General features: G+C 36.2%; 1 protein-coding gene across 1 annotated transcript; it reads right to left on the reverse strand.

Moving 5' to 3' along the window:
* Positions 1–458: 458 nt before the first annotated feature.
* LOC100059927 (large ribosomal subunit protein eL8) lies at positions 459–3,645 on the reverse strand. The gene has a single exon (XM_001500572.7). The coding sequence runs from the start codon at positions 3,615–3,617 to the stop codon at positions 2,817–2,819; it is 801 nt and encodes a 266-aa protein (XP_001500622.5). The 5' UTR covers positions 3,618–3,645; the 3' UTR covers positions 459–2,816.
* Positions 3,646–14,189: the final 10,544 nt, after the last annotated feature.

Consider the following 14,189-nt stretch of genomic DNA (forward strand, 5'->3'; position numbering starts at 1 on the left):
TTATTTATCCATTTACCTACTGAAAGACATCTTGGTTGCTTCCAAGCTTTGGCAATTATGAATAAAGTTGCTATAAACATCCATGTGTAGGCTCCTGTATGGACATAAGTTTTCAACTCCTTTAGGTAAATACCAAGGACCATGATTGCTGGATCCTATGGGAAGAATATGTTTAGTTTTGTAAGAAACCACCAAACCGTCTTCCAAAGTAGCTGTACAAATTTCCATTCTCACCAGCAATGTAACAGAGTTCTTGTTGCTCCACATCCTTGACAGCATTTGGTGTTGCCAGTGTTCTGAATTTTGACCACTCTAATAGGTGTGTAGTAATATCTCATTGTTGTTTTAATTTGCATTTCCCTGATAAAATATGACTTGGATCATCTTTTCATATGCTTATTTGTTATCTGAATGCCATCTTTGGCAAGGTATCTGTTAAAGTCTTTGCATCATTTTTTAATTTTTTTTTTAATTATTAAGTTTTAAGACTTTTTTTTATATTTTGGATAACAGTCTTTTATAGATGAAAGATGTGTCTTTTACAAGTATTTTCTCCCTATCTGTGGCTTGTCCTCTAATTCTCTTGATATTGTTTTTCACAGAGCAGAAGTTTTTAATTGTAATGAATTCCAGTTTATCAATTTTTTCTTTCATGGATTGTGTCTTTGGTGTTGTATCTAAAAAGGCATCACCATACCCCAGGTCATCTAGGTTTTCTCCTACGTTATCTTCTAAGAGTTTTATAGTTTTGTATTTTATATTTAGGTCTATGATCCATTTTGAATTAGTTTTTGTGAAGGGTATAAAGTTTATATCTAGATTCATTTTTTTTGCATGAGTATGTACAATTGTTTTAGCACCATTTGTTGAAGAGACTATCTTTCCTCCACTGTAAGATTCACATTTTTTGTTAATTTAGATATTGTTTCGGTGATGGCAGTAGAAATTGGTACTCTGTTCTCTCACTTCAGATAATAACTGCATTTCTATTTTCTTTTTATTACAAATCAATAATGCAATTAGCATAGCAAGATCCCCAGAATTATTTACACAATTATTGCTTTTATTAAGAAAAGAATCTCCACATAAAATGTAAAACAGCTTGAAACAAAATCATGAAACAAGTTCCAGAAAAGCACTCTCCAGAGAAACAAAATAGTGTGCCTTTTATGCAACCTGTTTTCTTTAAAATTTCGTAACAACTAAAGATAGACTAGCACCAACCAAAGCAAGGAACTCACTATTCACTGAAAGAATCAACACAATCCAGTTTGGGCCCCCAAAAGAAAATGTACCATCCTTCAGTTACATTGACACTGTTTTAGACCATTAATTCCCTTATTTTGTTTAACTTATGGAAAAGCAACGTTAGTACATGAGTAAGAAACTAAGAAGTCTGACCATGCATATGTACCACTTACTATTTCAACCAAATTACAATTATAATCAACATAATCTGATGTATATTTAATTGCATTCATAAATTGTTTGCAGTATAGGTAGACATAAATTGTAAGTAGTTAGCATACATAATGCTAATTGATTAATATTACCTTTACATAGACACATCCTACTCTCTCTCTCTCACAGACACACACAGACACACACACAGACACACACACATGTTTCTTGTCTTACTTTTAGATCTCCAATTTTTCAAATAATTGTTTCATTATTTGAATTTCATAGACAGTGAGAGGCAGTGGTGGGGATTCATATTAAGAAAGATCACATAGATTGATAACTGTGAGAAATACAAGCATAAGGAAGCAGAATGAGGGACGTTTAGGTGGATAGTTAGTGTTGAAAGGTCTTGGCACATAGGTAGACAATGAAATATGGCAGCCAGAAGTGGGGTTCGAAGATCTGAGTCTATAACAAAATCCATAATTAACGCATGGCAGCACCTGGAAGCAGATAGAGCAACAGGGTAGTCTCAAGTCTGAAAAGGGGCCATGTTCTTAGGTCAAAAAGGGACTCTGATTGCAAGATTAAAGGGATTCAGGTCCAGGTAATATTGGGATAACTACTTCAGAAGTAATACTTGAAGACTCATCAGAATATACGTCTGGTATGAAAAAGAAGCCAAAGTGACTTTTCTAAATATAAATCAGAGCATTTCTTGCTCAACATTTCCAGCAGTTTTCTATCACACTCAGAATGAAATCTAAACTCTTTGCCATGGCTTACAAGGCTTACCTTGACTTGCCCTACCACTACCCCATCTTTTTGATATTCCTTAGAACACGCCAAACTCACTCTCATCTCTGTGCTTTTGGAGTTGCTGTACTCTGTGCCTACAACTGTGGCTCATTCCTGTAATTAATTAAGGCCTCTGCTCAAGTATCACCTTCTCAGTGATGTCTTCTCTGAGAACCCTATCTAAAATAGCAACCCACCACTCTTGAATCCATTACTACTCTATTTTTCTTTGTCCATGACATTGTTGAATATATTTATTTGTTTATTTTGTACCTCCTCCATTAGAATATCAGTTCCATGAAGGCGGAACTTTCTGTCGATTGTGTCACTGTTGTATCACTAGCTCCAGAGTGAGAATTACTGCTACAAAGCTAATGAAACTTAAACTTTAGGGAGTCTCATTTGCATAGGGCCCTGTCAATGTCCTGCATGTAATTTTGATTTATAATTTCATAGTCGTCTTTGCAAAGTGGGTCTATCAGCATTGTGTAAGCTTTAGATCCCACTAACCTCTGCTTAGCATCCAGTGCCTGGAACTTCATAAGCCCTTAATAAATTTTTTTTTTGAAGGAGAGTTTGTATTACTTATGTACAGAAAACTCAACCGCGTGCGCTCAGCCCAGCTTGGTGGCCAGTTCTTTAGCCTTTGCCATCTCCAGCTTGGTGATGCGAGCCACCGATTTTGGACCCAAGACGTTGCCTCCCCAGTAACAGCCGATCTCGTCGTATCTGTCGTTGTAGTTGGTCCTGATAGCTTCCACCAGCTTAGCCAGAGCTCCTTTGTCTTCCGAGTTGACTTGTGTGACAGCGACGGTGGTACAGGTCTTCCTGTGGACCAGACGCCCCAGCCGGGCCTTGGCCTTGATGATGCAGTAGGGCACCCCCATCTTCCGACACAGGGCAGGAAGGAAGACGACCAGCTCGATGGGATCCACGTCGTGTGCGATCACTACCAGCTGAGCCTTCTTGTTCTCCATCAAGGTGGTGACAGTATTGACCCCTGCTCGAAGGACCGGTGGCCTCTTAGTGGGGACATCCCCTTTGCCAGCAGCCTTCTTCTCAGCCCGGGCCAGCAGCCTCTGCTTCTTTTCTTGCTTTGTCTCTGGTCTGTACTTGTGGGCTAGCTTGAGCAGCTGAGTAGCTATCTGGCGGTCCAGGGCCTGGGTGAACTTGTTGATCGTGGGAGGTACCTTGACCCGCTCATAGAGGATCGCCCTCTGTTGCTGCAGCCGGATGTAGCGCGGCCATTTGACGAAGCGGGTGACGTCCCGTTTGTGCTGGATGCCCTGTCCGATGCTGAAATTCTTGGGCCTCTTCTCAAACAGCGGGTTCCCCACCTTCTTGGTCTCCTGCTTCTTCACGACCGCAGGGGCCGGGGCCACCTTCTTCCCCTTGGCCTTCTTCCCTTTCGGCATCTTGGGCGGCTGGAGGAGAGAGGCATAAGCCCTTAATAAATGTTTTTTGAATGAAAGAATAAAAATGAGTGAATATTTTAAATACATTAGAATAAAAAGATTAATGAACTCTTTCCTTGATAGCAAGTTTTGATAAGTGCTTGGCTTGATTGAAGGGCATAAAGATGTTGAGTGTCCATTGAGGATATGGCTGCTCTGAAAGACAAGGAAGAGACGCTAGAAGAGGATGCTGTAGGCTCTAAGTAAATTTTGGTTAATTCATAAATACTCCTAGAGTCGGGATACTAAGTTAGGCCAGTGGTATACATTATGATTTACTACCTTAATAAATGGTGTTCCAATTATAATTCCATTCCTTGTGACACAGCCTTCTTTCTCTTATATTTCCTAAGATATGAGGTACCCTTTCTAGTATATCCAGGGAGTGTCCATACTTTAAGGAAATCATTGAAGCATGACTGCCTCCTCATTACTGCACTGGGTTATTTCTTCCTTTTCGCTACAATTCTTTTTACAGTCCCTAAGGCTTTTAAGAAAGTCATGGATTCAACCAAGATTGTGCCGTAAAGTGGCATTTGCCCAGTGGAAAAATAGATGTGCAATGTATGCATACCTTGTAAATACAGTTAAATACATATATACATATTCATTCACACTAATATATTATAAAATATATATAATATATGTGAGAGAGAGAGACATTTAGCAAGCAAAACCTAGGATTTATTTTCACTTGTTAATAGTAGCTTCTCCATAGGATCACCCAGCTCTTCCTGAGTCATTAATAAGGAATTCATAAAAGTGAGCTATTAATAAAAGAGCTTAGTTAAATAATACATTACATTCTAAATAATGGTCAAAACTAGTTACAATGGAAACTATCTATGAATTGATCACTCTCAATTTATAGAAGCCCATCTGCCTTGGTTTTTAATCTACTCAAATTGTTTTTTGGCCAGTAGCACTGCCTGAGGCAACTTTATATCAACCTGACAAAAAGCAATAGAAAGTCTTGCTTCAGAGGTTCTCATTGCTTAAAGCTACAATACTTCTTTAAAAGCTCCAAGGTGTTATAATTAAAAATGTATCAATTGCTTAACTTGTCAACCAAAGGCAGTTATTGTAAAGCATTATTTCCCCTCAAACAGCTAGATTTTCATTGCTCATGTGTGATTGCATTTGTAGAAAAATACAATTCAACTTTAAATTTAACTTCTGAGAAAGAAACCTCATCAAAGCATCTCCAAAACTTTCTGGAATCTGTCCACTTTCTGGGAAGCTGTACATACTAACTTTCTATTCACAGTTACAGATAAATATGCACAAACACAGGTAACACGCAGATTTTTGATGGTGACTTGAGAGGATGGGTGAAAAGACTCTCTCCATAAATGCTAATTTAACTTTAGAAACAGAATGGCAATTGAAATTGTAAAGAGATATTTCTTTTCAGTGATTTCTTTCCTATTTTATCCTTCCTTTGCCCCTCTTTTCCTCAAGAAATGCAGAATGCAATTAGTAGCATAATGATTAAAGGAATAATTAGACACTGCAGGCTCACATCACAATAATTTAGGACAATTTCAAGCTTTTACTACTATGTCAAATTAGCAAATTCTCTGTGTTACAAAAAAGTTCATGAAGCAGCATTACCCTATCTTCCCCTGATTCCACCACCACACGCACACACACACAAAGACACATTGATGGCAAAGGGAACATTCTTTTATCTTGTATGAAAAGGAATAAAATCACTTTTCCATAAATTAAAATTCAAGAATCAGTTCTACTCTGTTGTTTTTGTGCGAAGAAGTTGTTTTTCACACATAGGTTTTATTTTAATTAAATAACAGACTCAACCCACTGCAAATAATTGCATTGTTAATCTCACTACATTACTTTGAACTGAAAGTGAGGAAAAACTAGTCAATGTTAATCAATTGCCTTGGAGGAACAGAGAGCTCTTTTGACAGAGTTGCATAATGGATGAAGCACAAAATGAGATAATTGGGAGATGTTTGTCCTAGAGGGTGCTAAGTTCGTAATTACAATTTAAAAGTTCTCTCATATCCTAATATTATCCTTTGTAAAGACACACATTCTATCTTTACTTGACTGCATCAATACCTATTTTTTCAAACCAATAATGTTCTGTTTGTCTGTGACCTAGCCTAAGGTTGGAAAACTAACAAAATAAAGTAAATAATGTCAACTACTCATATTTTTTTTTCCTGATGTGAGTGCTATTGCATGGTCATTCACAGATAGCTCCTTAACCAGAGAAGTGAAGCCTTTCTTAAATGCTTGACCCCAGAGTGGCTCTGGAAAAAGCAAACATTTGAATACTTTATTCCAAAATTTTAAATCTGCTTTGTTTCAAGATTATGTTTTATAAACTCCAAAATCTCCAAGTGAATGTCTATATATTAGGATGTTAAAAAAGTCATGGGCAGATAAAGAATTCTTCAGAGATGCTTTATATCAAGTAGTGATGATAGTTCAACAACTTGTTTCTTTCAAGACAATCAAAGCATTTTGTTAAAAACTCTTTGTGCCTTGTGATATAGTCAAGGTATAATCCCTTAACACACAACAACAAGACAGCTACTAATATTTGGCATTATGTTGTTTCTTTCGAGTTTATAAAAACACTTTCTTCTTTACAACAATCTTGTGAAGTAGGTAAGGCTAGCTTCATAAGCTCCATTGCCATTGTATAGTTGAGAAAATTGGGGCTTAGTCAGTAGCTAGCAGAGAGAGAATTTGAATTCAGGTCTTCTGACTCCAGATCTAATGCTTATTTTCCTATACAACATTAAGAAATAATAATTTAAAGAACCAAAGAAGAAGGTAGAGGGGTGTTAAAACCATGACATGGGTGCCCACTCTCTTTTTCACACCAGTCATGGGAATAGTTACTAGCTTTTTCTCTTTCACAAGTTTCATAGCGATAACAATGCGTGTCATAATGCCTAGCTGAGTGCCTGGTCTGTACAGATTATATAAAATGTCAATTTTAATTTAAATATTCATAATTTGCATCTCTCTGCCAGCACATATCCTCCTGTTGGTCGATAAGCCCTTAACAAATACTTTGAGAAGGTTTTACCACAGCCATATAATTAACATTGGTGAAAAAAGGAATATTCCAAGAATCAATGCTAAGACAGGAAGGAGGACCCTCAGAAATTTCATAAGACATCAAAGCTGAAGACTTCATTTCTGTTTTAAAGCTTAAGTGTCATTGAAATCTTACTATTTTCAAGGTTACTATGTAGAGTGTTTTTTTAAATAAACATTTAATCCATCCAGGCAGAGTTTCAAGATGCTTATTTAATGTTAGGGTTGAAAGAAAACACAGACAGCATCTACTCTAAACTGCTTATTTTTACAAAAAAAGAAGATAAGGTCCAGAGGTGCTGTGACTTGCCCAAGTTCTCACAGTTAGCGGTATGGTTAGAAATACAATTCTGCTTTCTTGCGTCCCAGTTAAATCTCTTTCCATCAGATCTCCTAAATTTCTCCTCACTCCACTGCAAAATGTACGTTTGAATAAAATAGATATTAATTTTTAATATCAGAATAACAATCATTGCATAAAATCAGTGCCCAAATAAAATGATTTTTTCTTCTTATGTTTAATAATATGAATTCACAATACTTTTTCACTAGTAAAAATAACATTATTATTGTGACAAATTACGTTATTATGTTTTCTAATTCTGCATCACTCTCTAGTTGTTTTTACTGTGGAAGCCACAGGAATTCATTTAATGTATTTGTGATTATCAGAACATGTCAATATGAACTATTTCTCAATAATTACATGAATAGAAACCTTATAGGTACTTATGACCTATAAGGTTAACATTTAAGAATATGAGTTTTTTAAGATGAGATGTTCGGCACTAAATGAAGGTCCCACCTTCTGATTGGGTAGAATACCTTTATGTTTTCTTAGAGCCATCACACTGCATGCTCTGAATCAAAAATAATTTAGCTTACCTTGCATCACATAAAAGCATTTTATGTGGTAGAATACAACATAGCGAAAAGAACAAAAAACAATTGACACGTACTTTGCATTTGTTCATACACTACAAAACAGAGACATCAGGGCTTCAGACATTTAACATGAGATATGATGTCTAGATAATATTACAACTGTTCCCCAAGTTCTTATTCTATTCTCTTTTTATATATTTTTTATTGTAATTGCAAGAGTTTTGTAATCAATCTCACTGCCTCTCATTTCTCTTCTTCTAATTCTAAATTCAGCTGTTAGATTAATCTGTCTAAAGCCCAGTTTTCAGGATATTACTTTTGGTTGCTCCTCAATATCTAAATTCAAATGCCTCACTATCTGTCCCTACCAGTCCTTCCTCAGCTTTTCTTCTGCTTGAGCATCATAAAGCCCAGTGCATTTCCAGCACTGTCCAGGGGAGGGTACTCTTATCCACAAATAAGGAGTATTAGCTTCCTGGTTATCCCTCAAGTGGCCATGGGGACTTCAGGCTATCTTAGGTAGCTAACAGGACCCATTAAGAGCACTCCAGGAATACCTCTAGTTCTTAATATTTTTAAAACAAATGCAGGACGTTGGGTGACAGCATTCGGACTCTTTCAGTTAAAGTCAACACCCATAACACTCACCTTGAGCCCCAATGATCTCCCTCTCTCTTCCTCCTTGCATATACTACTCTCTCCATAAAGTATTTCTCTTCTTTATCTTCCTCAACAATTCTGAGTATATTACTTAACTTCTCTGAACCTGAGTTTCATCATCTCTAAAACGGGGATGACAATAATAATGCCTAATCCATAAAATTGATATGAGGATTGAACATAAATCACATGCAACAATGTTTGACATATAGTAAGTTTTCAATAAGTGTTAACTATTATTCCTTTTGTCATCATCATTACTAACATGATTATTATTTTTACTATTTCCCAGCAACCCCTATCTGAGCATGATGTAGAATGGAGAGATATATTTCATTTTAATTTTACCCATTACATTTAAGTTCAGGTTTCTATTTTTAACTGTAAAATGCATGTGTTGAATTCATAATATGTAATTAAGAACATAATTTTAAATATATTAAATTAATTACTCCATATGACTATTTGTTGTTCTTTTGCAATCAATAGCCCTAAATGGGGGGATGGGAGTGGAGAAGACTCTACTCTTGCTCAAGTGGGTAAGATGAACTTTTTAGAAAGAATAAGGAGGTAAAAGGAAAGAAAAAAGAGGAAGAGAAGACTTTCACAACATAGCAGCAAAGATGCATCCCATTCAAAGAGTTTCAACTGCCTAGGGTTTATGAGGGCAGGAATTTTTTCTCCTTCAATTTTTGTGTAGAGCTAAGATGCATTAACTGTTGGAATAGTGCCTTCTCTTTGAATATACTCCAAATTCTAGAATAATGGTATTCATTTAATAAATATGTGTTGAGTGCCTGCTCTTTGCCAAACACTATATGAAACAGGACCTCTAAAAAGCTTATGCAATAAATGCACATATTTGGATGGGGTCTTAGTAAGAAGTTGATGATGAAGAACAAAAAGATGAAAGCTGTTCATATTATCAAATGCTCTACTTTGACTAAATTGTATTTTTAAAATTTTTATTCAAATTATTGACATTTATTATTACTATACTTATGTGCACTTATTACACAATTATTTTGCCTCTCCAGGTAGATAACAAGGTCTTTGAGGGGAGGGACTAAACCTATCATAAATGTTCTGGAACTTTTTAATCACTCTGTTTTCTTTGAGTTTGAAATGTCCAGGAATTTCTTGAAAATAAGAGTGTAGCATTTGGTTGAACATGTACCCAAGAGCATCTCACCATAAAGGTAGAACAAGGGTGTTTTTTCTGAGATCCTTGTGTTAAATTTCCTCAAGTGACTATGATGCATCTTCTGGGAGCCACTTTTCAACCGACTGAGATTATCAACAACTGCCTCTCGACCTGTAGTTTTTAGGCATCAGTGAATCCATGTTTTCCACTTCAGTCTCCTTCTTGTATCCTAACCCCCATTGGAAAGCACTATAAACAGTTTACTCTCCCTTCATCTTTTTCTCATTTCATGTGTTACATAGAGGTTGTGCTTTGTTTTGTGTTTAATGAGGGTATTTGAAAAGTCGTCATGGTTTTATGTCCTCTATTACAGATTATAAGCCTGTGATTAGAAAATTTCAATTTCCTACTAAAGGAAACCTCAAGATGCCATGATTTCTGTTACACACCTCACTTAGCTGGCAGTTTATCAGAAGTGGGGTTGGATGGTGAGAACAAGGTTCTTTCCCCTACGAGTCATAAGATTTCAGAGCTGGAGAAAAAAACGAACTCAAAAGGTGTGTACTGTAAAGCCACTGGTAATAATTGCAATGTGCCTTACTTAGAAAGAAAATATCTCCTGACCTTTTGGGAGAGGAAAGTGTTTTTCACCTAGTTTTAATTTAACGACTTCCTGTTACAGCCATTGAATTTTAAATGACAAATTTTGCCCTTCAGTTTTCACACTGGATAAAGGGATTTGGCACTTAGCTTATCTGTAACTCAACCAAATTTTAGTGATAAATATTTGATATTTCAGGTAACATACTTAATGAGCTCATGGATGTTTCAAATAAACTGTGCCACTTTTTCATTTGTGTATGGATTTTATTACCAAATGATACTCTGAACACCTCTCCCCTTCTTCCTTTTCTCTCCTGTCGTCTCCCCTCCCTCTGGCAGCCTTTTAGTGAAGGTACACATCTGCTGCCATAAACACACAAATTAGCACATCAATGTTTCTGATGGAAAAAAAGTCAGTGCAATAAGAGAATGTTTTGAAAGCAAGCCAGTTTGTCAGTAAATTATAAGCTTCATTACCATAAAACTCTAACAAATAGAACCCACATCTCATTAACTGAAAGCACAATATGACTGTAGCAATATTCATCTCCCCAAAGAGTGCTTATCCATAGGAAAAAAAGATAAAAGTTTTGCTTAGAGCTGCCATTAATGACAGCATTAACTTATTAAAGAATGTCTAGGCATTTTGCAAAATGTACATTTTACCCCCTCCCCCATCTTTTTTTTTTTTGATTAAGCACCGTGGAAGGTTATACAGTACAAGAGTTATATGATGGCTAAGTCCATTCCACTTTGACGTCATTCTAATTATGCTCTACTAAGGATGGAGAATATTTTTTCCCGGCACTATTGCTAACTGTCTATGGTTGGTAAAATTCTTCCATATTACATTTAAGGCCAAAATCCATATACCATTTAGTTCTCTGATGAGTTCGTTTCTGTAAAGGTAAAAGAAAAGGAATCACTTCACTACATTTTGCAAAATAGAAACTTATTTTCAAACCTAGAATGTTCAATAGATTTTGTGCTGGGGTAGCCCCAAACCACTTCTGTTATTTTTGATGATTTGGTAAAAACAATTCTTTAGTAACTGTCCTATTGTTTGTGTGGCTTTGTATGCTTAAGAATATTTATGAAATTCTAAGAAAACAAAACTATTTGTAGTAAAGTTTTTGCTAGAGAGTACCACTTTCAGGAAGGAGACCTAATCCCAAATTAAATTCAGTAATTAAATTGACAGATAAGAACACAGAGTAATTAAGAATAAAGATGTTGCTAGTATAACATAAGTAAGAATGCTTGTTCCACTAATTATGGATCAAGTTTGTGAAAATAGTAAAGTAAGAGTTTAAATGACATGATGTCTTGGACTTACTTGAAAATACTCTAGGAAAAAAGTAAGGAGACAATGAATAGATGAAACAAGATTGAAAAAAATGTTGGTAATTATTGAGGCTGGATGTTGAGTACCCGGGAGTTCTCTATACTATTCTCTTTATCTATGTGAGTGCTTCACATTTTTTATAATTTAAATTTTAAACAAGGAAAAAGGATTTTAGAACACTCTGGGTAAAAAGATCTAACCTCCCTTTTGTCTGTTTTCTATTATGCAAGGAATATAGGAAAGGCTGAGGGAGAGACAGCATTGTGGAGGGAAAGGCCTATTATGTTTCATATCAGTGCAGGAGTTGAATCCTGAATGCGCCAGCTATTAGCTTTATGGCCTTGTTCAGATCTCTGAGCTTATTTCTTCATTTATTAAATGGGGATGATTATTCATACAACACAGGGTTGTCATGAGGATTAAATAGAATAAGATTTGTGAAAGTGGGACGAGTACATAAATGCTGCATAAATGACCTTTTCCTTTATCTGGAAGTAAGATTGCTGGACCTAGCAAAAAAAAAAAAATATAAAAAAACACACCCAATTTAATTAGAATTTCAGACAAAGAATAATTTTTAATACAAGTACATCCCCTGCAATAGTTGGGGCAGAAGGAGACCAGTTTACCTGAAAATTCAATATAACTGGGTGTTTGAACTGGCAACCATATCTGAGTAAAATAGTCTTGCAAAGCCTTGCCATATCAAGCACAGTGCACTTCCAGATAAGAATATTTGCTATAGTATTAGGGTTAGCACCTAATTGAAGATTTGCATTGAAAGAACAGGAAGAGACTAATGAGAGCGATTTTCAGCAGACCAATAACAAATCCAGAAATACAAACAGTTCCAGATCTCCAAGGGCTAAATATTGCTTGAAGTTATCCATGAATACCGTGCAGGAAAAAGAAGAAAGAACGTTTGGAAACGTGGGCTTCCAAAGAAGTTACAACACAAGAGGTTTCTGACTTCAGGGGAAGAGAAACCAATGTATTTAAATTAAATTCATTCTCTCTCTGTCTCTCTCTGTCTCTGTCTCTTGGTTGTCTCTCTTTCACACAGACACACACACAAAGAGTTTTCACTTCTCTGTTCCTTCTATTGTTCAACTGCTTGTTTCTTTAGGTTACTTGATTTTCTATACCCATTCTACCAGGAATATTTAAATTAATGTTCTTAACATTCATTTGGAATTTTAATGATTTTTTTTATAAAGCTCAGCCTTAGACCTACAAAATGGTGTGACTGAAATCGTCAGTAAGCAATGTCCAAAAAAGATTTGGATTCAAAGTTTTTGCCTACCCAATAAAGAAGTATCATCTCAAGTGAAACTAATACAAATATTTCTCCACTCTCTGTGTAATATTACTGTTTCTCATGGGGACATAGCTAAACAATGCAATCCTTATTGACAGCAAATAAAATCCATACATGCATTAATTTTAATTTGAAATTTTTAAAAAGTAAACAAACTCACAGCTATCTTAAAACAAGAAATTCACTTGAAGTTCTACACACATTCCTGAGCTGATACAGAAATAAAATACACAGGATTGTAAGATACATAAGTTTAAAATGCCCATTCACTCAGGGAATCTCTGTTATCAAGTACTGCCATGTGGAGATTTAGCTTGCCCATATCCAAATGTAAATTTACTGTTGTTCTCCGTTTGTTTCATGTGATATTTAGAGGTTTTTTTTCCTACATGCTGCCTATATGTTTTGTTGGAGAAGTGGGAGAATTCCTCCCTGCTTTTCCGTAAGTTTCTTGTGGCCTGTCAAATAATTAAAGAGGCAGGTTAGCAGGAGAAAATCAAGCAAAGTTTACCAGCATGTATAGATGGGAGAAACCCAGGAGAAACTGAGTAACTCAGCCATCTGGATGAGGCTGCCTGTGTAAATATCTTCAGCTACAGACAAGGAGGACATTGGGGATGGTGATTTGGCACTTCAAAGGGGCGGAAGACAATTTACATAGAGATGGAATACAAATGTTTGTTAAACAGGTTTTGCTGGGCCAAAAAAATGGGTTTGTTGGTGTCCTTTTATTGCACCTATTTTCCATCATACTATAGCTATCAGATGGTATGAGCTCCTTCCTGGAACAGGCCTTCTATGTTAAATTCTTTTAGGCAGTTTGTGGTGGGGGAGGTCAGATGCTCTTCCTGAGCCCTCTGAGCCTTTACTATCTTCAGCACAAAATAATCCACATACCAGAGTAGTGCATGTTGGGGCCGTCCGCCCCAAACCCCATCATGTTTCATATACATATATACACATACTTAAATAATAATTATAATATCCAGCCCATAATGGTCAATTCTTTAAACCAGACCCAGACTAGAGTGAGGCACATGAGATGTGTAGGGTGCAAATTCAAGGAGACACTCATTCTTAGTGAAGGTTTGCCACTTTTGTGACCCTGAGAGCAAATACTTCCTGAAGTTTTGCACCCAAGCTGCCTCACTTGCCTCACCCTAGTCCAGGCTGTCTTTAAAAGTGCCCGCATGTCTATAATAGCACTTGTATGTTTAAACCAAACTTTGGGGGAAAAAAAGATTTCTTATGAAAACTTTAAGTAGAGTGCCTCAAACAATTTTGTCTGAATAAGGCACAGTTTTTCTCCATCAGGTTGATTCCTAAACATCTGCTCACCTTTGCCATCTACTTTCAGCTACTTGACATAGGACTATTTCCTGACTGCCACCTTCTTGTGCATCTCATACTTGAAGTCTTGTCATCCTTTACCAAATATGGCTGCTCCTCTGGGACCAAGAGTAAGATAGAAGAGATTCTTTGTATTTTTAAGACATT

Source organism: Equus caballus, chromosome X (genome assembly GCF_041296265.1).
Source record: "Equus caballus isolate H_3958 breed thoroughbred chromosome X, TB-T2T, whole genome shotgun sequence".
Classification (NCBI taxonomy): Eukaryota; Metazoa; Chordata; class Mammalia; order Perissodactyla; family Equidae; genus Equus; species Equus caballus.

Coding starts and splice junctions, on each gene's coding strand:
- LOC100059927 (XM_001500572.7), bottom strand. CDS start 3,617: ATGCCGAAAGGGAAGAAGGCCAAGGGGAAGAAGGTGGCCCCGGCCCCT.